Here is a 26,884-nt window from a genome sequence, read left to right as displayed (position 1 = left end):
GCCCTCGATCCCCTCATGTTTTGCATTGTATTGGTATTGTTCTGTCACATGTTCTGTCCCCCTTTGTAATGTACAGCGCTGAGTGAACTATTGGCGCTTTATAAATACTGTATAATAATAATAATAATGTAGGAGGATTTGCTTCATCTCTGTGTATCACCTGAGCCCAGTCACTTCATTGAGTATATGTAAGGGTTTACAACTGTGGCAGCACCAAAATATTATAGAGTTCCCCTTAAGTTTTAACATTTCTAACAGCATCTGTTTGCAAACCAAGGTCATCAGCTCACTTCCCCCCTCCCTTATTTCCTGTGAAATAATGTGTTCCAGTCTGTAGCTGGCACCCTTATTTTCAGCTGAAGATACTATATCTAGCAAGGCCATATTCTGCACTGCTTAGAAAGTCTTTTAAATGTACAGAAAGTGAAAGAGCAAATATATGCACTGTGACTTAATTGCTGATATGTATACTCTGCAGAGTTGCTTTTTCAAGGCACTTAGCTTTGCAGACGTTAGTCTGTCTAGGTCACCAGCTGGTTAATAAAGCTTGTTTTCCTCAAGTTCATGTCTGGAGTTTTACCTGGAATTCCCAAACTTGCCATTACACAACCACTTTAAACCAGGCAATAAATAGAAAACTACAAATGCTGAGTAGATTGTTTCACTGTTGGTCCCCCTTCCAGTCTTTGTATTTTTTTTACCTTGTTTTCTGCGAGACCCACTGATGCTTAGGCTCCATGCACACGGGGCGTTTTAATAATGCTGGTAACATTAGCTATATAAAGTCACGTTAAAACTTGAGTTTTTCAGCGTTTTTGCATTAGCGTTTTTCGCTTTTGCGTTTTATGGCATTTTTTAACAAAAAAAATCTTTTTTTTGCTCAAAAAGAGTACAAAAATGCAGATTTACTGCGTTTTACAAGCGTTTTGCTGCGTTTTTCAGTGTTAGAGCGTTTTTACAGCTAAAAAACTCCTCTAGAAACCCACTAGTTCTGGGGGCTTTTTTCCAGCCAAAAAATGCCCCTGCCAAAAATCGTTGATTACAGTCTATGTGTGCATGGACACATATGATAACATGCTGGTGGGGTTTACTGGCTGTAGAAAAAAACGTCAAAAGCCAAAAACAGCCACTGTAATAACGTCCAGTGTGCATGAGGACTCATAGGAGAGCTTTTTGACTCTTTTGGTCGCATTAGGTCCCAAGCCCCACCCCACTCCCTAGAAGCCATGGTTTCCATACTGATGATGGTACCAGGGGCGGACCGACAACTCATGGGGCCCCCGCGCAATAGGGGATCATGGGGCCCCTGTGTCCTTGCCCAAACTCAAAAAAGCCTATGAAAAAGGTACCAGGGGCATCTCATGGGGCCCCCTACTGACCCCGGGCCCTCGGGCAGTGCCCGAGTTTCCAAATGGTCAGTCCGCCCCTGGATGGCACAGAAGCCTTAAACAGCTCTATGCACTTTGGAATAAACAGCTCTATATTTTTGGGCTATATTTGGACTATATACCAGCCGTTCATCTGGCTGATGGGGTCTAAAGCAATGATTTGCATGGCTCTGCGCACCTTCCCAAAATAGTGAATCATTCTCTTATTTGTGGGATATGTGATAAAACGAGCCTCAAGGTAGAATCTAGTGTACCACATTGGGGTTTATTTGCTAAAACTGGAGAGTGCAAAATCTGGTGCACCTCTGCATAGAAACCAATTAGCTTCCAGGTTTTATTGTCAAAGATTCACTGAACAAGTCAGAAGCCGATTGGCTGCCATGCACAGCTGCACCAGATTTTGCACTCTCCAGTTTTAGCTAATCAACCCCAATGTGGTACACTAGATTCTATCTTGATGGAAAACTAAAGCCATGAAGCATTCATTCAGATGCGATTTTGAAGGGTTTACATTGAAGTCTATGGGACAAGCCACATGAAAGTCAGACCAAAGTAGTGCAGGGACTACTTTCAAGTTGCTGCAAATTGAAATCGCAGAGATATGAATGGTACCTTGACCATTTGGGAACTCGGGCACTGCCCGAGGGCCCGGGGTCATTAGGGGGCCCCATGAGATGCCCCTGGTACCTTTCATAGGCTTTTTTGGCTGTGGTTTGAGTGTGGGCGAGGACACAGGGGCCCCATGTTCCCTATTGCCCGGGGGCCCCATGAGTTGTCAGTCCGCCCCTGATGGTACTCATTGGGAAACATGGGTTGCGACTTGTCATGCGACATGGACTCCAAAGTCGCATGGCAAGTTGCACCAGTGTGAATGGGCTCTAAGCGTACCATTCATCCCTCTTTTGGGGAATCTGTCCCAGGAAGTGGGTGTCCCTGGCACTGCCGCCTAGGGGCTACTGCAAGAACTACCAATCTCAGTGCCGCAGGAGACTGACATGTAAAAGATTGAACAAATGCTGCAGCAGCCAGTGATGGAGCACATGGCATCAGAGTTAACTTTTTACTGTGCAAAAAAAAATAATATTTTTTTACAAAAATGGCTTAAAATGTTGTCAGCTATGCTGAGTATTAGTTTAGTGATCTGTTTTCTCCAGTGTGGTCCAGGTTGCACAAATGTCTCAGGCTACACTCTGCCCTCCTCTCTCATTACACCTTCTGTGCTATTACTTCCTTCTGTCACTGTTCAGGACTGACGGATTCTATTTCTGGACTGACTCACTGTGGTGCACCTGCATCCTGCCCGGCTCTGCTGTACTCATCATTCCCTCTCTGTATATATCCTATCCAACGCCTGTTATTCTGAATTCACTGGCTTACTGAATAACTCGGGGCAAGCATGCAGCTAGTGAAGACAGAGGAAATCCATTGGCAGCGCTTCAATCGTGTGCCATTGCTAGTTACAGGATGCTATTGCACACTACTTGTGTATCTTACTCCATACGGAGACATTTGTTCCATCTGTTCAGCTACACCTAGAGATTCATTGCTGGCTATTTTACAGGGATGATAAGCCTGACAGACAGCCATCTAACATTTCCAGAAGGTTTTCCCATCAGCTGCTGAACTAGTGTTGAGTGTTCTCAATACAGAGTTTAAAGCGGAGCTTCACCCAAAATGGGAAGTTCTGTTTAAATGCATTGTCCCCCGCTTCCTGTTAAGGATTGGCACCTTTGAGGAGCGGGTACCCGAATTTGACTCCTACTTCCGCTGCGATCGCCTAAGGCACAGGTATCAAACTGATGGCCCTCTAGCTGTTGCCAAACTGCAAGTCCCATGAGGCATTGCAAGATTGACAGTTACAAGTATCACTCCCAAAGGTAGAGGCATGATGGGACTTGTAGTTCTGCAACAGCTGGAGGGCCACTAGTTTGACACCCCTGGAAGGCGATCAGAAGCAGAAGTTGTCCTCCCTCCCCGTAGTCTTCTGGGACACGTGACAGGTTCCAGAAGACTAGGGGGCCATTCACAAAGCGCAGCACTTCTCACGCATGCACAGTGGGCACCCGGCTATGAAGCCGCAAACTCTCACAGCCGGGTGCCCACATTGAAGATGCCGGTGCAAGGGAGAGAAGATAGCTGGTGAAACCAGCGGTGGTGAGGACACCGCTGGACCGAGAGACGGGTGAGTGTCTGTATTTTAAAAGTCAGCAGCTACAGTTTTTGTAGCTGCTGACTTTTATTTTTTTTTAAATCAACTGTAACTCTGCTTTAAACTTTCAATTTGAATTCTTACCAGTGGATACTGGTCATTTAAAGTGTTACTAAACCCACAACAGTAAAATCAGTCTGTATATGTAGTAAAGCATGCTTGTTATACTTACTGTGGAACCTAAGGGGTTAATCCTCTGCATTGTGTAAAAATGCTGTTTGATCCTGTCTTCTCTGATCCTCCCCTTCTTCCAGTGTCCTCCTCTTATCTCCTGATAAGACATATCGTGTGGAGACACTCTGCACATGCTCAGTTTGGTGTGTATTGCTAGAGAGGTTTTCTTTTTTTTCCCTTGGGAGAGTGCATGTCACCAGCACAAGGCCAATCAGCACTGTCCAGACAGAGGGTCAGGGGTTCTGCACTCCTCCTACAAGCTTTAAAGTGTTAGCCCCCGGACCCTGCATTCACTATATCCGGTCTCCCACAGCACACAGAACACGGAAATGCAATTATTTTAGTGCACCCTACATCACAGACACATTGAGAACTGCAAGAGAAGAGAACCAAAAAATGGCATTGAGGATGGATCACAGCTCATCATAACACAGGAATGTAAAGTGTTACTAAACCCATGACCCTGCATTCACCATATCTGGTCTCTCACAGTACACAAAACATGGAAGTGCAATTATTTTAATAAATATAAACTGCTAAATACCTTTTCTCATCAGCAGTATATGGCAGTCTTGTGGCTTCTATCAGTGTCCAGCAGAGAACTTGTTAAATCTTGTAGGAGGAGTTTTCTCTCTAGCAATACACACCAAACTGAGCATGTGCAGAATGGCTACGGATTCAGTCTGTCGTATGAGGAGATAAGACGTGAACATTTGAACAAGAGGAGGAGCAGAGAAGACAGGATCAAATGGCCTTTTTACACAATGCGGATTAACCCCTTAGGTTCCACAGTGAGTATAACAAGCATGCTTCACTGCATATACAGACTGATTTTACTGTTGTGGGTTTAGTAACACTTTAACCAGTGCTCTGCTGGACACTGACAGAAGTCACAAGACTGCTCTAACTGCTGATGGAAAAAGGTATTTAGCAGTTTATATTTACTAAAATAATTACATTTCCATGTTGGGTGTACTGTGGGAGACCAGATATAGTGAATGCAGGGTCTGGGAGACCAGATATAGTAAATGCAGGGACCGGGGAGACCAGATATAGTGAATGCAGGGTCCGGGGAGACCAGATATAGTGAATGCGGGGTCCGGGAGACCAGATATAGTGAATGCGGGGAATGGGGAGACCAGATATAGTGAATGCGGGGAATGGGGAGACCAGATATAGTGAATGCGGGGAATGGGGAGACCAGATATAGTGAATGCGGGGTCCGGGGAGACCAGATATAGTGAATGCGGGGTCCGGGGAGACCAGATATAGTGAATGCGGGGTCCGGGAGACCAGATATAGTGAATGCGGGGAATGGGGAGACCAGATTTAGTGAATGCGGGGAATGGGGAGACCAGATATAGTGAATGCGGGGTCCGGGGAGACCAGATATAGTGAATGCGGGGTCCGGGGAGACCAGATATAGTGAATGCGGGGTCCGGGGAGACCAGATATAGTGAATGCGGGGTCCGGGGAGACCAGATATAGTGAATGCGGGGTCCGGGGAGACCAGATATAGTGAATGCAGGGTCCTGGGAGACCAGATATAGTGAATGCAGGGTCCGGGGAGACCAGATATAGTGAATGCAGGGTCCGGGGAGACCAGATATAGTGAATGCAGGGTCCAGGGTTTAGTAACACTTTAAAGCCTTGATGGAAGAGACAATGTACAGTCCCTGAAATGCACTGGCTATAGCATCTGTCATATGTCTGGAGTGAAACCTCTCGAACTCTCATTCACACAGCCGTAAATATTTTACTGATGTTATCACATATCCTACATAATTATCAGCAAAATGCTTATGTATAGAAATGTTTAAACGCATAAAGACACATGCGTACTTAATGATAATTTATTTTTCCCTTTGCTTAGACTGTATGTGCTTACAAACGCGTATATATGCGTTTACATGCGTAAGCGTGTTCTTAGATGCAGATTTTTGGATTCTTTGTTCCGGATCTGAAAGCAGCTCATGTTTACTCACCTGTGTGAATGGCTCCATTAAAAACAATGTAGCTGTGTTCAAATCTGCATTTAAAAAACACTTGTATATGTGTTTGTTTGTTTTTCCGGTCATGTGAACGAAGCCTAGAACTTGGTGTGGAACTTCGATTTTCACACTCACACATTTCTACAGTCTCAGGCCCCTGTTCCAGTTCCTCGGTTGATCACATTTATTTGCTATTCGTTGTGATGCATTGACAGCTCATTGACAGTATAATGAATGAGCTGCCCTAGCACAATACACACAAACATATTCATCAATGCATGGCAATGGATCGCTATTTAGTGTGAATGGGCCGTAAGAGCAAAGGCTACATGGCAGAAGGGGGTCACTTACATGCCTATTCTAACCTGCCAATTCTAATCTGGAATACAGGCATCTGCCTATGGGCTCCCGCACAGTAATAGTCTGTGCTTTCAGGAAAGTTCTAAGGATCACCAGGTAAACCTTGCTTAGACATGGGATGAGTGGCAAATGGGTGACAATCCCACCCATTTAGGCCAAAATATATTCCGCTACATGTATTTGCTAAAAAAAAAAAATCCTAATACACGTGAATTAATTGTTTTATATGAAAGTTATAGAGTTTACAAATGGAGGTACAGATACTTTTAGCGAGACTGCAGCAGACATTCTGACACTGGGGGGGGAACTAACTTGGGGTCAGTGACACCAATACAGTGATCAGTGCTAAAAAAAAAAAGCACTGACACTGCACTAATTGCACCGGGCAGGAGGGGGTTAACATCTGGGGCGATCAAAAGGTTAACTGTGTGCTGTGTGTCTTTTACTAGGGGGTGGGGGGTGTGTGTCCTTCACTGTAAGCACACTGATCGGGATGACTGTTCTGTGCACAGCCATCCCGAGCAGTGTGCTCGAACTGACAGGGAGGAAGATTGTTTGTGAACAAAACAATCTTCCTCCCCGTCGGAGATGCTCGGTAATCACCAGCGGGTAATTACCGGCCGGTACCCGACGATTGACATCCGCGGCCACGAATGGAAGTGCGGGTAGGGATCACGCGTGCCCCCTACCCGGAGATGCAAAATCACATATATATATGTGATTTTTGTGCACAGGTGCCGCCCTGTAGCAGTATATCTGCTATAGGGACCGCCCTTAAGCAGTTAACAGCCATCAAAGCTTGTTAATACCTGTTGTAAGTGCTTTAAAATACATGTGTATCTACTGCCCCTTACTGTCTGAATCAGTAAATGCCTGTAAATATATTACGTAGCCACTTCCTGTCTCTGGGTTGTTGGCTGTGAAACCCCAGAAGCATGACGTGGAGAAAGAGACAGAAATCTCAGCCTCATGACTTGTCCATGCTGCTAAACCCCAAGCCAGAAGGGACTATTAAGCAAGAATTCCTACAATCTAATTGTTTAACTGCAGCTGCTGAGTCAATATCTTAATTATTGTGGCAAAGAATCTCTGCCCTGTCCTTGTTAATATTTCACATGCACAGAGCCGGATAGCTAGGTCTGTGCTACTGTACTTGTGGGGATCACCATCCAGTATGTTGGTATGTGAACCGGTTTACTGCAATATACCTGTAGTTTATATGCAGTTCCTGTTATTCTAGTTAACACTTTCCCTTCTAGTCTGAGACTCTATAGCTGGTTTTAGCTTAGAGCTCAATAACCACCATAGGCTAGAGCCAGGCTAGGCTTCTAGCTGCCATGTCGGGATCATAGACTTAGAAGTCCAGTTGCATGTCAGATTAGAAACTATTTGAGAGGGACTAAAAGCACAGAGTAGATAGGCTGACTGAGCTCCAGTGCCACACTACAGTTTCCACCAGTGAGATGCTCCATTCCAGGCTGGTTGGACAACAGTTGGAGGCTCTCCCCAAGATGACAAATCTTGCCTTTAGGTCTCTGACAAAAAGACAGATGCCGGATCATCCTCAGGAGACCCTGCAACTGAACTTTGCTGCAACATTTATCTGGAGGTATCTCTATAAATAACAAATTGCAATTTAAAAAGCCACAGATGTGGGAAATTAACCTTTAATCGCCATTTGGCCTGTGTGTGTCACCTTGTGTGTCTGTACCAAGGCCAAACATTCCAGGCAATATGAACTTTTGCTCATGGCCATTTGGGTGATTTCTGTTATCATTATGTTTTAAAATGGAACCAAACGTGATAATAAAGGCCTTTATATGTTCACTATATCTAAATAAAAGACAGGTTTTTGGCATGATCAGTCATACTTTCAATATCAATGGCAAAATTTCATATCTGCAGGATATGCAAATTTTTGAGTGTATATATATATATATATATATATATACACACACACACCTACATACATACACACACACACACCTATTCACATACACCTATCAAGAGTAGTGACGCTGTGCACCTGCTAAAAACGGACACACACCGAGGACAGTAAACCATCACTTGCTATATACAGATTATGGCAAGAGCATCATTCCCACCCATAACAGCTCAGGATCAGATTCTGTGAACATTTTGTATTATAGAGATGGAACAGTCCATAATTTTGCATGTATGGAATGGTACTAAACTGATGAACATAACTCTGTATCCCATATATAGCAAATCTCCCCTCCCATCACTTCAAAGGCTTGTTTCACATCTGTGCGATTTTTATTGTGTTTGCCAAAGCACAACGCATGACGATCCATTTAACATTGTTTCTATGGGGCCTATTTACATCTATGCCTTTTCCTGCAATGTGTTTTTGGAAAGGGTGAAGGAACTTCTTTAGGTGCAGGGTTCAGCTCCATAGAAGTCAACAGAAGAGCACAAAAAAGGTATGTATGTGTTTTTGACACATTTTTAGTAAGGTTTAAATACCAGATTACTACAAAAAAAAACACATGAAGCATGAAACCGTATCAAAAACGCATCTGAAAATGTACAAAAATGCACACACACGAAAAAAAAAAAACGCAAGAAGCAACACACACAAACACAGGTGTGATCCTAGCCTAAATGAACCAAAATCAAATCATGGATTGTTCGCCACGGGTTACCATACCTTTCCTTCTGAAGCTGGACATCAGAACATTTTTGCCTTGGCATGTCTGGCAGTTCACTTTTAATGATGGCCAACATATGCAACCCATATGCAGCTATTTTATACGTCTTCTGGGCTGATTAACAAAAACTGGAGCAGATGTCAACTGTACCCAGACAGATCCTTTATGTGGGAGGTGATGGGTTGCATAAGACAAGGCACCATTTTTAATTTTTTTTGTGCATCAAGGCAAAGGATGGCATTTCCTAAGCTCACCACACAAGTTACAATCTGATTGTACAATCTCCTTTAGACCTACTAACAAGTATGTCATACAAGATTGGATACAAATTGATTGGATATTTTACATTTGGTCATCACATTACATAGTTTTGGTAAATCTAAGGTTGATTGTACAGAGGTTGTATGGTCAAGCTGTAAGGTGTATGGTGAGCCTTAGTCACCGATCTGACTTCTGAAAGCTGTGGGTTACCATCTTTTACCAGTTATCCTTTCTCTAGGGACCCATAAGAAGAGTGCATGGCTGTTCCCACACAAAACCATCAGTCTTACCTTGGCACAGCGGCAGAGGGACGAAGAATAAAAACATCCATTGGATGCCCATGACAGCTGGGTAGTAAATCCTGAGCGCTCACCAGTTTGCGGGCACCTCTGTGCATTTCCCACCCCCACACAGCTCCATCCCCATCACACAGTCAGAGAATGAGTGAGGTCACAGCCGGGGAAGTGCCCCCCCATCCTATATCGTTGTAGGACAAACTGCACCCTATCCACTTCCTGACTGCAGACAATAGGGAGAGCCTGAGAACCGACCGGGCAGGAGTGGGGGGTGGAGAGTGAAGGGAAATATTACACAGCTACAGATCCAAAATATGAGAAGAGACTGGACCAGACTGAAAGATTTTAGGATGTAATATACATACCCTCTGCGCCTTCGCAGATCAGCGATCTGTAGCTCCTCCCATTACGCCAGAATGTTATCAGTAGGTTAGGGATGACCAGATTGCAGCACTCCATCTTTGGAGGAACTAAATGTCCCAACAAATCTGTACAACATCCAGATCCTATATAAACTGTAGGGACCTACTTACTAAAGGAGGTTTTTTTTTGCTTTGGCTCATGTTCAATTCAAACACCCCGACAGGATCAGGGGAAATTTACAGGAAATCTGCTCGAAAACTGTACTGAACACAGGACAGAAAAGGCATTTCTTCTTTAGTAATTCATCAATAGCTTTGTTTCCCACAGAAAAAAAATAACTCAATATGACAATATACTGTATGTACCATGCATTCAGAAAATATTCAGACCCCCTTCACTTTTTTCCAATTTTGTTATTTCGCAGCCTGATACTACAATTGTTTAAAGTGGAACTGCACTGCATCTGGGTACCACAAACTAAAAATGCTATATAATTAATTTTTAATATTTAAAGCAAACTCCTCCACCCATCCATATCTCCATACTTTATTTAGCTGAGAAATCATTTTGAAAAACACCTCCTGGCCTTTCTGGCAGATGATTCATGAAGCAGTTACTTCCGGGAATCCATCTGTTCTTAGCTCAGGCATTGGCTGTGCTGAGAACCCTCCCTCCCCTCCTGAAGACTCCTGGGATGTATGACATAATTTGCCTAGGCATGGAAACCAGGAAGCAATGGAAGGAATGCAAAAAAAAGAAAAAGGTTAAAATATGTAAATATGATATACTTTCCTATCTATTTAATAATGCAAGCAGTATAATGATTATAATTAGTTCATGTTGATTGCCAAAGTAAAGTTCAGCTTAAATTTTCCCCCCCATTACTCTGCATTCAATACCCCATAATAATAAAGTGAAAACAGAATTTTAGAAAAATTTACAAATTTATGAAAAAAGGAAAAACTGAATTATGTGTTTTGCACTGAGATGCGTCCGTCTAACCACTCTGCCATAAAGCCCAGACTGGTGGAGGGCTGTAGTTCCTTCTGGAACTTTGTCACATTTCCCCAAGGGATCTCTGGAGCTTAGTCAGAGTGACCATAGGGTTCTTGGTCATCTCTTTTAAAAAGGCCCTTCTCCCCCAATTGCTCAGCTTGGCCTGGTGTCCAGCTCTTGGAAGAGTCCTGGTTGTGCCAAACGTCTTCCATTTGAGAATTATGGAGACCACTGTGATCTTGGCAACCTTCAATGCAGCAAAGTTTTTGTAGCCTTCCCCAGATCTGTAGTTTCCAATAATCCTGTCTCTGAGCTCTGCAGGCAGTTCTTCATAGGTTTTGCTCTGACACAGTATGCATTGTCAGCTGTGAGGCCTTTTATAGAGAGGTGTGTGATGGACTGGCCAAGCATGTCTCCAAACCTAAACCTTATTGAGCAACTGTGGGGCATCCTCAAACAGAAGGTGGAGGAGCGCAAGGTCTCTAACATCCAGCAGCTCCGTGTTGTCATCATGGAGGAGTGGAAGAGGACTCCAGTGGCAACCTGTGAAGCTCTGGTGAACGCCATGCCCAAGAGGCTTAAGGCAGTGCTGGAAAATAATGGTGGCCACACAAAATATTGACACTTTTGGGCCCAGTTTGGACATTTTCACTTAGGGGTGTACTCACTTTTGTTGCCGGCGGGTTAGACATTAATGGCTGTGTTGAGTCATTTTGAGGGGACAGCAAATTTACATGTTATACAAGCTGTACACTCACTACGTCACATTGTAGCAAAGTGTCATTTCTTCAGTGTTGTCACATGAAAAGATAGAATAAAATATTTACAAAAATGTGAGGGATGTACTCACTTCTGTGAGATATTGTATATAAAAAGGCATCAGTCTATTCTGGCATCAGCCAGACCAAGTCACCACTGGCTGCTTCTTTGTCTTGGAGAAACCTGCCTGCAACACTGACTCCATTTCCACCTTGGGTGTTCCCACGCCTCATATTTTATTCCTTATAGTATAAAAATTTGTTTAAAGGGCATCTACACCCAAAACAACTGTAATGTATTGCAGCTTACAAATTCTCAGATGTGGTGGCTACACTAGTTTTCTTTTTTAGGCTTTTTCCCCTCGGTTTTCACCTGGTGATCTGGTCAGTAACACAATAACTGTCTTAGGGTGTCTCCATTCTGGATGTAGGAGCAACTGTGACATCTTTGGACAGCAGCATTGTCAATCTGGAAAGAGGGGAGTGTCAGATGTACTGGCAGATTTAGATGGACTTGACTAACAGATTAACAAATCTTTTTTTCATTGGGGGATAAAAGTTTTACATAAATTCACAAAAGCTGACCATTGTAAGCACCCCTGTCAGTGGTAAAGCAGACCTTTCCCATGTGTTACCAAAATTCACATTAGTATGCATCTCTGCATGGTGATGTGAAGTCATCTAAAACAGTTTTTTCTTAATTTACTTAACTTGCTTGTGTCCACTTCCTTGTTTCCATGAAAGCCTCATGACGGAGCCCCGGCCCCTCTGGGAAAGCAGCTTCATCAGTGCCTTAAGGGTGATCTTGTACCTCATCTGCAAGATCTCAAAGTATTGTTGTACTCGTGTGTTGCAAGTCATGTGGCTCATCTTGCGCATGCGCTGTACAGTGTTGCATCAATCTATTTAAAAAACAAAGCTGTCCGCCGAAACATGTGGGAGATGAGCCGCATGACTTCATGAGCTCCATCTCATGCATGTGCCAAAACTATATTGAAATCACTTTGCCCTACCTTACAAGATGTAGCAGCTTTCCTAAGGCTTATACTCTGCTACTAAGATGTGTTAAAACAGTGGTCTCCAAACTGCAGCCCTTTATTTGTCCCTTAGGGGACTATTCCATCCACTAACACCAACTAGAGGGCACAATGACTCCCTCTGACACCAACGAAGAGACATAATTCCACCTGCTGACATTAGCGATAGATCACAATTCCTCTCAATGATACCAACAATGTGACAATTCCTTTCATTAACACCAACGATGAAGCACTATTCCTCCCAATGACACCAACAGTGGGGCACAATTCCTTCCATTGACACCAACAATGGGGCAGTATTCCTCCCAATGACACCAAATATGGGACATTTGTTTAATCCCACTGATGCCATGACATTTTCTACTCTCACTGGTCACATTCCAGCCAAGCATGAAAGACAGTAAAAAAAGTGTTAAAATATCTGACATAGGATTCTATCTTATACTGTGTATTGTATCCTAATTGTTTAGATATGTCTTCCTTTGTAACATGTTTTCTTTGAAATTAATACAGAAAAAATGAATGTAAACTATATTGGGAGCACACCCTGAAAAATAATTTCAAAATGGTGAGGGCACAGGCAGCAGAGAGGCACCATGAAGAGGGTGAAGGGTGAAAGAAGGAGAGGCAGCGCACTTGCTTTTGTGTTGGGGCATCTTCATCAAGTTTTCTATAAAAGGGCTGGTGGTGGGTGTTTCTCTTTAAATGTTTTGTCTCATCTCCATAATTGTCTTTTTGCTGTACAGCTTGGTCTGTGGAAGGAAGATGAAAAATAAACTTATTGGTGGGATCTCCAGTGGAAAATAAAGGAAAAAAGCCTAAAAAGTGAAGTGAAAATGAATACAGCCAGCACATCTAAGGGTTGGTAAGCTGCAATATAATACATTTTGCTTTTGGGTTTGGATATGCTTTAAACTCCAATAGGGAAAGTATGACATGATGCAGATCAGGAGTTCTGACTCCATGTATTTTTTCTTGGCAAGTGGCACAGAAAGTACAGAGGATGACCATGACTGCCAGAAATTGGAATCTTCAGGAAGAGGCCACCAGTGGCAGCCCATGAGTTGCTCATATGGCAGGTTTTCCTTTTATCTCCACAATGTTCTTGTGAATAATTATTCTACATTTCATTACATATGAACAAGATGGCTGCTTTCACTCTAGGACTGATGGATCACCAAGATGAATAAAGGAACAAGGAGTCAGATGTGTCAACGCCTGTTTATTAAGTACAAACTGGAGTGTTCATAATCTTCTTGCATGTCACCTGTGTAATCAGCCACCACAATAAGTGAACCCAACATGAAGTGCCAGTGCTCTGGTTATCGACACTCTAAAGTTGGGTGTCCTCCTCAATCCATCTGTACCTCGATGGATCCTGGACCAGTTTGGCCAGAAAAGTGGTATCCCACCAAGTCTGTGTCCTCAGTCCGTCTGTATCTCCTTCACCCGCTGCTCCAGATCCTGGACCAGTTTGGCCAGCTGAGCGGGGTCCTGATAGAAGAGAAAATAAAACTGCCTCTCCTGCTCTAGATAAGAAGTCTGAATGGAATGTTTCTTACGTTCCAGATCCCGCAGGCAGTCCAGACATAACTGATTAAACTGAGAGACAGCAGAGGAGAGCACTTCAAAGGCCAGGGTGAGGGGCTAGGGAAGAGAAAAGAAAATGAGAGGACTTGTCAATTTACAGAAGACCCTACTGGTCATGCAACCCTGCTCTTAATGGGGAAAATACATACAAACAAAAAAAAAAATGGGTAAGGTTGAAATTTTGTTGGATCTCCATAGTTTCTCTAGTCCAAGAAACATGATATCCATGGTTCTCTCCATTACAATAAACATTTACACTTGAATTAGTTCAGCATATCTGTTTAGGAATCACTGTCAGATTTTCCCTGGAGCCCGAAACTTAAAAACCACATCAAATTCATAGCTTCTACAGGTCTCTCCTACCTGGGTGCAATAACCTCTAAGTGTGTGATTCAGAGAGTTCTGTGACTATTTGTGTTGAAATGCATGCATTGGTACATGTGCCTATCCATTTTCTATGGACCCTTAGCCTATTTACACTGATGCGGTGTGGCACACCTCGTGATTCGCTCAGGAACCGCACCACATTCCTGTGCAAATCACATGCGATTTCTGTGCGGTGCAATTTGAGCAATACATTTTGTATGGCTCAAATGGCACCGCATCTGCACCAAATAAGTGCAGGACCCTTTTTTAGTCCCCACCAGAATCGGATCGCATGGGTGTGAACACCCATGCGATCCAATTCTGCACATTGCACTGCATTTTGCGAACTGACTTGGGTGTCAACTTAAAATACACACCTGCAGTGGTTCGTATGAACGGGGTGCGATTATAATGCGGTGCGGAAATTGCACAGAAACCGGTGAAAATTACGCACCGCATCAGTGTGAACCCAGGCTGAATCTACATCCACTCATTAACCACGCAAGACCCTGTTTTTCCCCTTGTTGGGGGTGTTTTAATTGTGCAGCCCTGTTTGAAATCTTGCTTTATGCATTGACATACGTCCTAAGACCCAGTCTGTCTGGACAGTATGGTCACCTGCTGATTTTGCACCATCCACAGGCAGTTTAAAGGATGAGTTCACCGTTTGGGAACATGTTCCGCCCGTTTTTCGAGTAAAATATGTAACATGCTCCCAATGCTGCAGCAGCCACTCAATCCCCCCTCTTCCTGTGACAGCAGAACAGGGAGAAGTTCTCTGTACAAGCTGTCACATTTTGAATAGAGTGCAGCCATGCAGGGCTCCACCCACACGACCATGTCATTCAGTCACAGAGTTCTGTGAATGAATGAACTTTAAGTCCTGACAGCCTTAGCGGCACTGTGGTAGGTCATTGATTCTTCCTGTCAGTATATCTGCTTGCCAGTACATCCCATACAGGCAAGCAGATATACTGACAGATCTTCAGGAGACCTGCCTGGCACCAGTGATCTGCTGATCGCTGGTGCAATGTTTTACAGTCTCCTGCAACCAAAAATAATAAATGCACATTTTATCTGCAAAAAAAAGTGAATGTATTATTTTTGGTCATATGGTGAATCTATCCTTTAATCACATGCCGCCCAGCCACTGTATAAATACGGCGGCAGGGAGGCACTGCTGGGCAAAACCACGTTTTAAAACGTGTGCTTTGTAGACAGGTAGGGGGCGTGCGTGAGGCGCGCCGCCGCCCTACCTGTCCCGCCGATCACAGCCGCGGATGTCAGTCGTCGGGTCACAGCTGGTCGTTACCGGCTATGTCCCGGCGATCGGCGGCAATCGCTGACAGAGAGCACAGCTGCAGTAGCTGTGCTTTCTGTCAGTTCCCTGACAGCTCCAGGACACGCTGATTGGGACAGAAGAGTTTCTCTCTCCCAATCAGCGGTGTTCCCTGCAGTACTCACCCCTGCCCCCTAGTAAAAACACTCCTCACACAGTTAACCCTTTCCCTGAAAAATAAACTTAACCCCTTCCTCCCCAGTGCCATTAGTACAGTGTCAATGTTTTTTTTTTTGCACTGATCACTGTATTGGTGTCACTGGGGATGTCAATGACCCCAAGTCAGTACCCCCCAATGTCAGAATGTCCGCCACAGTCCCGCCATAAGTCGCTGATCGCCGCTAAAGGTCGCTGATCGCCGCCATTATTAGTATAAAAAAAACCCCTAAAAATCCCAGTCTCTTTCCCGCCATTTGTAAACGCTATAACTTTCACGTAAACCAATTTACGCGTATTGGGGTTTTTTTTTCTAGCAAAAACATGTCGCAGAATATATTTTGGCAGAAATTTATGACTAAATTTGATTTTGAAATTTTTTTTTTACTGGACATGTTTTATAGCAAAAAGTCCAAAATATTGTTTTTTTTCTCAAAATTGTCAGCCTTTTTTTTATAGCGCAAAAAATAAAAACCGCACAGGCGATCAAAATACCACCGAAAGAAAGCTCAATTTGTGGGAAAAAAAGGAAGTAAATTTCATTTATGTACCGTATTGCATGACCGCGCAATTGTCCGTTAAACTAGCGCAGTGCTGTAAAGCAAAAAAATGGCGTAAATTGCAGTATCTATACCATAGTTTGTAGACGCTATAACTTTCACACAAAGCAATCAATATACACTTATTGGGATTTTTTTTTACCAAAAACATGTAGCAGAATACATTTTGGCCTAAATTTATAACCAACTTTGAGTTTACTTTATATTTTTTATAGCTGAAAGTAAAAAATATCGTTTTTCTTCAAAATTCTTGGCCTTTTTTTGTTTATAGTGTGAAAAATAAAAAGCGCACAGGTGATCAAATACCACCGAAAGAAAGCTCTATTTATGTGAAAAAAAGGACGTAAATTTTGTTTGGGTGCAGCATTGCATGACCACGCAATTATCAGTTGAATTAGTGCAGCGCCGAGTAGCAAAAAGAGGCCTGGTCATTAAGGGGGGGGGGGGGGTAAATCCTCTGGAGGTCAAGTGGTTAATTCATATAAAAAAAAAAAAAAAAAAAAAAAAAAAAACACAAATGTTGATTCCAACAGAAATGTACTTAAAGCAGAGTTCCAGCTGCAAAAAAGTCAGCAGCTACAAAAACTGTAGCTGCTGAGACTTTTAAAATACAGACACTTACCTGTCCCACGATCCAGCAGTGTCCTCATCATGGCTGGTTTCACCGGCGGTCTTCTCTCCCTGGCGCTGGCATCTTCAGTGTGGGCACCCAGCTGTGACAGCTTACAGCTTCACAGCCGGGTGCCCACTGCGCATGCGCGAGAAGCTTTGTGAATGGCCCTGTAGTCTTCTAGGACCTGTCACGTGTCCCAGAAGACTACAGGGAGGGGGGGAGAACTTTCACTTCCAATTGCCTAGGAGATCGGAGCAGAAGTGGGAGCGGGTACCTGTCAAATTCGGGTACCCGCTCCCCAAAGCTGAACTTCCCCTTTTGGATTTAAGCTAATTACAGTACAGAGCATGTTTTTTCAGTCTTATAAAGTGTAAGAAGACAATCACTTTCCACAGCGCTGTCTTTGAGATGCACCAACACTGAGGGAACATGGAAGAAATGGGAAAGGTCTAGCAGGTATTGAACAAACGTGCACTAAACACGAGGGGAGGACAGATAAAAATACCCAAATCCCATACTAAACAAGCTGGCTCAAAACCACCTCTAGATGACAACATATTGCAGAAAAAATGATAATCGCATGTAGGTCAATACAAGACATAAAAAAATACATGAAAATGGGGCATAACAACCCCGCTGAAATGGCTTGTTTGCTGTATAAGTTTCAGTTAGCTAAATAAATTCCAGACAAAACAAAAACGTGTACAAAGTCACACAATTGGTTTACTTTGAAAAGCAGCCACAGCCTCATTTTAAAATTCTGTCACCTGCCAGCAGCTGCAAAGTAAGACCAATTCATGAGCGAGTCATTGTAGGCAGAAAATGTTCTTGGTGAGGCATTCACTTTAAGTGGGTGTGGTTCTACAAGAGTTCTACAGATTGTTAGCCTAAAGCCAGCCATAAACGGTTCGAATCTAGAAGAGATTCAAAGCAAGTATGGACAGGCTGAATGTACCCAAGTTGATCGATCGATCAACTTGGGTACAACCAGCCTGTTGGATTTTCCATGCAATTATTGCCACTAGGAGTAATCACCGTGTTATTCTAACGGGGACGGCTCCCCCCACTGGGGGAACGCAATGGCTCCAAAGGAGGGATTCCCCCATCAGTACTAATTGTGTTGACGGGGGAATCAAGAGATTTTCTTTCGTGGTTGTACGAAAGAAATTGCTCCATATATATATAGGGGTGTGGTGATTAGTTAACTAAAGAAAGGTAGTAACCATAAACACTGAACCCCAAAGTTTTAGAGGAGGACAGCAGACAACAACTCTATGAATAATCATCCTACACAGTAAAGAAATGGTGGGAAATACTACATACATACAAATTAAAATATTGAAATGAAGCCACTCAGTGAATCATACCTGCTGTATTAGCGATTTCCCAGGTCTAGATATTAGTGACATGCATACAGCAGCCATGGTGTACCCTATGCTCCTCTATGCGTCTTTTAGATTGTAAGCTCCATGAGCAGGGCCCCCCTATTCCTTCTGTATTGATATGTATTGTAATTGTACTGTCCCCCTTTATATTGTAAAGCTCTGCGGAAACCGTTGGCGCTATATAAATCCTGTATAATTATAAGAATTATTATTTTCAGTAATAATCATGAAATTAAATGAATACTAATAACGGCAAAAACAAAACTTGGAGACTTTCTTTATCTGAACTAGCAAAAGTGTGCCTTTTCCAGTACAGACAATGTTACAGAACTGTTTTAGTGGGTTAGAGACGTAGGAGAGGAGCGTGTAGGGTATGGAGGCAGACAGCGTGTGTAGGAGAGGAGCGTGTAGGGTATGGAGGCAGACAGTGTGTAGGAGAGGAGTGTGTAGGGTATGGAGGCAGACAGCATGTGTAGGAGAGGAGCGTGTAGGGTATGGAGGCAGACAGAGTGTAGGAGAGGAGCGTGTAGGGTATGGAGGCAGACAGTGTGTAGGAGAGGAGCGTGTAAGGTATGGAGGCAGACAGTGTGTAGGAGAGGAGCGTGTAGGGCATGGAGGTAGACCGTTTGTGTAGGAGAGGAGCGTGTAGGGCATGGAGGTAGACCGTTTGTGTAGGAGAGGAGTGTGTAGGGTATGGAGGCAGACAGTGTCTGTAGGAGAGGAGTGTGTAGGGTATGGAGGCAAAGTGTAGGAGAGGAGCGTGTAGGGCATGGAGGCAGACAGTGTGTATAGGAGAGGAGTGTGTAGGGTATGGAGGCAGACAGAGTGTAGGAGAGGAGCGTGTAGGGCATGGAGGCAGACCGTGTGTGTAGGAGAGGAGCATGTAGGTTATGGAGGCAGACATAGTTATATTGCCTTTTCTTTGTATCCTGAACAAATCTTCTGGCAGTTGTGGCTGCAATCTCTCTTGGTCCACTTGACCTTGGCTTGGTATCAAGAGATCCCTGAATATCCAGTTCTTAATTATGGATTGAACAGCACTGACTGGCATATGCAAGGCTTTGGATATCTTTTTATATCCTTTTCCATCTTGATAAAAGTTCCATTTCTGCTCCCCATGGCTCAGTATCTAGCCTACTCCGTGCATCCACGTGATAGCTAACAAACTCATTGACTGTTTATACATGGACACTAATTACAATATAAAAAGCCACTGTGAGGGACCGCCTAGCGGCACCACTAGCACTCCACCGGTCAGGCGTGCCCAGAGCGCGGAGTCTAAGCCCCAGGGTACTTGTAAACCAGAGCCCCTGATGGTGGGGATGGACTTGGAGTACCCCGAGACCAGGTTGCAACTACTGAGCACACCTGTCAGTGGTAGGGGTGTTCGCCAGGGGCTCCAACCAGGGAGAGCCAGATGTGAGGAGGTCGGGTGACCCCGATGGGATGATGGATGGATAAGCAAGTGCGAAGTCAGACGGGCCGAGTTGGTAACGTAGAGGACGGTATGGTACAAGGGAGCGGACAGAGAATCGTCGGGTCACACGCCAGGTCAGCAACAGCAGGTCAGATCTAATGAGGGGCATTCAGAAGAGAGGTCAGGCAAAGCAAAGGTCTGGGCAGGAGAAATCAGCAGGTCAAGAGCAATCCGGGTCAAATAACTTACTAGGAACAGGTTCAGATTCGCAGGATACAGGTAGGACCAGAAGGCACTGAATGACAGCTCAGGGCCATTTAAATATCCCGCCCTGCGCTGCCATTGGTGCCCAGCGGGCGGCCGCGGCTTCTACTGCGCATGCGCGAACTCGAACGCCGCGGCCGGCCCGGACCTAGTGCCCGTGTCCCTGCACAGGGCAGTGCACTGCGCCTGCGCCGGGACCATCGCGGCGGGGATCGAGGAGATCCCTGACATTGCCCCCCCCCTACGGGCAACCTCCAGATGCCCACCCGATCTCTCCACCACGGGTGGTCACAAAGAAACCTCCGGACAAGTCTGGGTGCATGGACATTATGGGCTGGTTCCCAAGAATTGTCCTCAGGGCCGTAGCCCTTCCATCTGATAAGAAATTGGGTCTGGCCCCCCCTTCTTCGGCACTTCAGGATCGTTTCAACCTCAAATTATTCTTCCTCTTCGACTGTTATGGCCTCCGGGGGCCTGGATTCTCGTTCCGGGAAGGCATCTGGGACTACCGGCTTCAGCAGGGACACGTGGAAGACTGGGTGGATCTTGAGTGTCTCAGGGAGAACAAGTTCATAGGCCACTTCATTGACCATCCGCTTAATGCAAAAGGGGCCTATAAATTTAGGTCCCAACTTCTTCGAAGGGCAGAGCATCTTCAAGTTAGATGTAGCCAGCAAAACCTTCTCTCCGGGCCACAACACCAGATCTCCTCTTCGTTTCCTGTTAAAAGCCTTTTTGTAGTCTTCTTGGGCCTGACTGATGGCTTCCTGTAGTTTCTTATTGTTTGAAGAGAAAAAAGTTAGTGCATCCTGTGTTGCTGGAACTGGGCATTCCGGGACCAAATCCGGGAGGAAGACAGGGTGAAACCCATAGTTGGAGAAGAACGGGGACTGCCCTGTTGCTGAATGGCAAGTGTTGTTGTACGCGAATTCCGCCAAAGGGAGAAGTGGCACCCAGTCGTCCTGAGTAAATGATGTGTAACATCGCAAGTATTGCTCCAGGGTCTGATGGGTCCTTTCGGTCTGTCCATTAGTCTGAGGGTGAAATGCCGAGGAAAGGGATAGTTTGATATCCAGGGCTTTGCACAATGCCCTCCAGAATCTCGAGGTAAATTGAACCCCTCGGTCCGAGACGATGTCTTCAGGGACCCCATGCAGTCTTACAACCTCTCGAATGAAAACTTGCGACGTCTCGGCTGCCGATGGAGTCTTCCGTAATGGTACGAAATGGGCCATTTTGGATAAACGGTCCACGACCACGAGAATTGCTGTGTGGTCTAGTGAAGGTGGAAGCTCGACTATGAAGTCCATTGAGATCTTCTGCCAAGGCCGTTCAGGAATGGGTAATGGACGTAGCAGACCCCAAGCCTTATTTCTTGAAGGCTTGTTCCTTTGGCAGATGACACAGGAGCCCACGTAGTTCTTACAATCCTTGGCCATGTCTGGCCACCAGAAGGAACGTCGGAGAAGTTCCAGGGTCTTGACTGGGCCAAAATGTCCTGCCATCGGGTGGTCGTGGCAATGTCCCAAGACTAGGGTTCGGGCTTCCTCCGGCACCACAATCCGGTCCTCCCTCCATAGGAGTCCCCCCTTGTTCTGGAGGGGCGCCCCATCGGGGGTAGACATGGCTGTGGATGCTCCATTATCTTGGAGCGAAGGTTCGTCTGGAGGGCCAAGAAGTTTCCTGCAGGCAGAATAGTGTCAGGTACTGGGATCTCCTTGGCGTCCTCGTACATGCGTGACAACGCGTCTGGTTTCGTGTTTTTTGATCCCGGCCTGTACGTGATGTGGAAATGGAATCTTGAGAAAAACAATGCCCATCTCACTTGTCGTGGGCGCAAACGTTTGGCGGTCCTCAGGTATTCCAGGTTCTTGTGGTCTGTGAATATCAGGATGGGGTGTGAGGCACCTTCCAGCAGGTACCTCCATTCCTCTAATGCTGTCTTGATAGCCAGTAGTTCTCGATCGCCAATGTTGTAATTCTTCTCTGCAGGGGTAAGTTTCCGTGAGAAAAATGCTACCGGGTGGAGTAATTCCTTGGCGCCCTTTCGTTGGGAAAGAATGGAACCAACCGTGTTCTCGGACGCATCTACCTCTAAGATGTAGGGCAGGGAGGCGTCAGGGTGACCCAGAATGGGTGCCGAGGTGAATAACCTCTTTAATGCTTCAAAAGCTTCCTGTGCCTCTGGAGTCCATCTGAATCGGGTCCCAAGCTTGGTTAACTGAGTGATGGGGGAGACCAGACCCGAGAAGTTCTTGATGAACTTCTGGTAGAAGTTTGCGAACCCGATAAATCGTTGCACGCTTTTCCTGTCCGTGGGTTCAGGCCAATCTAGGATCGCAGAGACTTTCTGAGGGTCCATTGCGACCCCCGCGGTGGAGATAATCAGGCCCAGAAATGTAATGCTAGACTGTTCAAAGCAACATTTCTCTGCTTTAGCGTACAACCCATGCTGCTGCAACCGCCCCAACACCCTTGCTACATGTACACTGTGCTCCCCCAGGGAGGATGAAAAAATCAAAATGTCGTCTAAGTAGACGATGACAAAGATATCCAGGAAGTCCCTAAAGATGTCGTTTACGAAGTGCTGGAAGGTGGCCGGTGCATTGCACAACCCGAAAGGCATGACCAGGTATTCGAAATGGCCAAAACGGGTGCGGAAGGCTGTTTTCCACTCATCCCCCTCCCTTATGCGAACCAAGTTGTAGGCTCCCCTTAAATCCAGCTTGGTAAACACTACTGCAGCCTTTAAACTCTGGAATAATTCCGGTACCAATGGTAGCGGGTAACGATTTTTGACTGTGACCCTATTCAGTTCCCGGTAGTCAATACACGGCCTCAAGGTCTTGTCCTTTTTTTCCACAAAAAAGATCCCTGCACCTGCTGGAGAAGTGGAGGGACGGATGAATCCCTTCCGGAGGCTGTCCTCAATATAGTCCCTTCAGGGCCCCTAATTCGAGCTCAGAAAGGGGAAAAATTCGACCAAAGGGAATTTCTGAACCAGGTAACAGGTCAACAGGACAGTCATACGGGCGGTGGGGGGGTAGAGTATCTGCTCCCCGTTTACTGAACACATCAAGAAACTCATGATAGGCTGCAGGAATCACTTGTTTTAAGCTGGCATCCCCTTCAGAGCACAGGAGGACCTGGGGGACCTCCGGGCCTGAAGTTCGGCAAAGTTCCCGACAGTATGGGGAAGGGAATGAGATAACCCCAGTTTCCCAGTCAATTTGGGGGTTATGGGCCCGCAACCATGGGAGCCCCAGAATGACTGGGAAAAGGGGTGATGCAATAGCATCCAGGCGGAGGAGCTCCCGGTGCTGGCCGGCGATGGAAGTAACAATGGAAGGGGTCTCCTGGTTAACCACCCCTGATTTTATCCGGGAACCATCGGCCAAAAAGATGTGAAACCCCTTCTCCTTTGGATGGAGGGGGATACCCTGCCGGTGAGCAAAATTGATATCCACAAAACAGCTGCATGCCCCCGAATCAACTATGGCCGTCACCTCCACAGTCCTTTCTGAAAGCTGAAAGGAGAGGGGCACAACTAAGTATTGGGACGGATTCATATTGCCAATAGATAAGGAAGACGAGGTGAACTTACTCAGTTTCTGCGGGCAGGAACGTACCATGTGACCAGCTTCACCGCAGTAGAGACACAGGTTCTGGGAGCGTCTGCGCTGGTGTTCCTCTGGCAGTAGTTTAGGCCGTGCCAGGTCTAGCTGCATGGGTTCGGGAGCATCCTCAGACGGCAGGTTCTGGATGTTTGGCCTAGTAGCTTGACTGGATCCTTAGAATGACCCCCAGGTATTTCCGCAGCCTTGACCAGACTTCTCCAAACTGCGCTCCCGTAGTCTACGGTCAATTTTAATGGTTAGTGCAATCAAGTCCTCTAATGTCTCGGGCACCTCCACCCGGACGAGCTCGTCTTTCAGAGCCTCTGATAGGCCCATACAGAACTGGTGCAAAAGCGCAAACTCGTTCCAGCGAGTGTCCCCCATCCAACGCCTAAAGTCAGAGGCGTATTCCTCTGCCGCTCGCCGACCTTGTCGGAGTGCGTATAATGTGGCCTCGGCCGAGGCTGCCCGTTGTGGATCATCGTATAAGATGGCCATAGCGTTAAAAAAATTGTCAACCGAAACAAGATGTGGATCATTGTTTCCCCTTAGTCGGTGGGCCCAGTCTTGGGGTTCACCCTGCAACAGGGAGATAAACCCCACCTTCACTGATTCTGTCAGAAAGGTCCATGGTTGCAGTTCAAAATAGAGCAGGCAGGAGTCACGGAATGACCGGAAGCGTGTGCGATCCCCGTGGAAGCGCTCGGGTAAGGGTACTCGGGGTTCCGCCACAGGGAGTGATGCGGAAGGCCCGGGAGCTGGCTCATGGGCTGCTGCGACCGGGGGTGCAGGAGCCGGGGCTTGTGAAACAGGAACAGATACGGTGCAGGCCTGGAACCGGTTCTCAATCTGCAAACATCTGTCCTGTAACACGTTTACAGCTTGCGTCAGGGTAGCCAAGTGTCTGCAAATTTCCTCCATCGGTGAGGGTCCTCCTCGAGGCTCAGTCATGGCCTTCTGGTACTGTGAGGGACCGCCTAGCGGCACCACTAGCATTCCACCGGTCAGGCCTGCCCAGAGCGCGGAGTCTAAGCCCCAGGGTACTTGTTCACCAGAGCCCCTGATGGTGGGGATGGACTTGGAGTACCCCGAGACCAGGTCGCAACTACTGAGCACACCTGTCAGTGGTAGGGGTGTTCGCCAGGGGCTCCAACCAGGGAGAGCCAGATGTGAGGAGGTCGGGTGACCCCGATGGGATGGATGGATGGCTGAGCAAGTGCGAAGTCAGACGGGCCGAGTTGGTAACGTAGAGGACGGTATGGTACAAGGGAGCGGACAGAGAATCGTCGGGTCACACGCCAGGTCAGCAACAGCAGGTCAGATCTAATGAGGGGCATTCAGAAGAGAGGTCAGGCAAAGCAAGGGTCTGGGCAGGAGAAATCAGCAGGTCAAGAGCAATCCGGGTCAAATAACTTACTAGGAACAGGTTCAGATTCGCAGGATACAGGTAGGACCAGAAGGCACTGAATGACAGCTCAGGGCCATTTAAATATCCCGCCCTGCGCTGCCATTGGTGCCCAGCGGGCGGCCACGGCTTCTACTGCGCATGCGCGAACTCGAACGCCGCGGCCGGCCCGGACCTAGTGCCCGTGTCCCTGCACAGGGCAGTGCACTGCGCCTGCGCCGGGACCATCGCGGCGGGGATCGAGGAGATCCCTGACAGCCACAGATGTGGGAAATTAACCTTAGTTTCAGCTTTTCAACCTGTGTGTCACCTTGTGTGTCTGTACCAAGGCCAAACATTCCAGGGGATGAAAACTTTTGATCATGGCCATTTGGGTGATTTCTGCAATCATAATTTAAAAAGGATCCAAACTATGTGACAATACATTGGTTCATATGATCACTATCCCTAAATAAAAAAGGTTTTTCTGGCATGATCAGTCATATTTTCAATATCAATGCCAAAATTTCATGATTTCTGCAGGGTATGTAAATTTATGAGCACAACTGTACATCAATATGTATAGTGGTGAGCATGCCAATTCAGCTATAATGGGCACGTAACACTTACAAGGGCTAAAAAAAAAAAAAAAAAAGTGTCTACCTTATTTATTTTCAATGCACTGCAAGACGTTCTGTATTGGAAGTGTTGTAGTGTGACCTCTAATGGTTAGCAGAATCATTTTATTTTGGCCAGCAGCCTGTGTAAACTCTCAGTTACAAAAGTTGATGTCTATTTCTGTATACAATAAGATCATCTATATATGGTTTGCCTTATTTTAGACTCCAATCAAAGAAGCATTATCACTGTTTATAAATATTACAACTACATGGCTTTTGTTATTACACATAATAAGCCATTCACAATTACCAAGTCCTCAACTGACCTGGTTGGATGTTGTGCATCCATTTAGGCTTTTGAGGTCAGGTGAGGTCAGGGCAATCAGAACTGGCTTATGTTAAAAAAATAAAAAAAAAAAAGTTTCAAAAAACTTAAAAAATAAAAAACAATACATTACAAATTGTAGAATGTGTGTAATAAAAAATCTGTTTGCTTTCACTTTTTTTCTTGCTTGTTTCGGGGTGTGTCGTTTGAGTTTTTTCAATATGTTTTATTTATAAAAAAAAAAAAAAGGTGGTGGGAGGGGGGTGGGGGGGATAAGACAGTAATACAAGCATTTACAAGTAGTTAAAGTTTTTAAGTCACCATTATTTCCTATTGTCTAAAAACCCTCAAAAAAAGAAAAAAATCTGAAAACAAAAAGAAGAAAATGACAGGTAATTTTAAAAAAATGTATGTCTACATTTGCTTGTGCTACTATTTCTGTGTTTTCAATTTTTTTTTTTGAACAGCTAAAATACCAATGTAAAAATGGTACACAAAATTGTCGTCTTTTCTTTTTTCCCCCTTTTAAAATAGATTTTGTTATATCTTTAAACACATCTCCTTTAAATGTTCAAGTTGCTTTATGCACAGATGCATGATCCATTTTTTTTGTTTTTGAAAAATACATTTCTCTATAATCAAATTTACAGTATATAAGTTATAACTTGTGTTTGCAGCGCCTACAGCAGGGGTGCTCAACCTGTGTCCCTCGGAGCCCTCTGATGTGGCCCTTGACCTAA

The 26,884-nt window shown here is 45.3% G+C and overlaps 2 protein-coding genes across 2 annotated transcripts in view; both read right to left on the bottom strand.

The window, feature by feature from the left end:
- LOC149449026 (uncharacterized) overlaps positions 1-9,479 on the bottom strand; it is a 127,983-nt gene extending 118,504 nt beyond the window's left edge. Inside the window, exon 1 of the mRNA XM_089693912.1 lies at positions 9,346-9,479. Coding sequence (XP_089550038.1) covers positions 9,346-9,397 — 52 coding nt within the window. The 5' untranslated portion in view covers positions 9,398-9,479. The remainder of the gene's footprint in view (positions 1-9,345) is intronic.
- A 4,282-nt stretch (positions 9,480-13,761) lies between these two features.
- LOC149449025 (HAUS augmin-like complex subunit 3) overlaps positions 13,762-26,884 on the bottom strand; it is a 28,696-nt gene continuing 15,573 nt past the window's right edge. The window contains exon 5 of the mRNA XM_089693907.1: positions 13,762-14,155. Coding sequence (XP_089550033.1) covers positions 13,934-14,155 — 222 coding nt within the window. The 3' untranslated portion in view covers positions 13,762-13,933. The remainder of the gene's footprint in view (positions 14,156-26,884) is intronic.

The sequence above is a fragment of the Staurois parvus genome, unplaced genomic scaffold, assembly GCF_062004578.1.
Source record: "Staurois parvus isolate SC_StPar_1 unplaced genomic scaffold, SC_StPar_1.0 ptg000640l, whole genome shotgun sequence".
NCBI lineage: Eukaryota > Metazoa > Chordata > Amphibia > Anura > Ranidae > Staurois > Staurois parvus.
The sequence above is the reverse complement of the archived record's forward strand: the minus strand, read 5'-3'. Positions and strand labels throughout refer to the sequence as shown.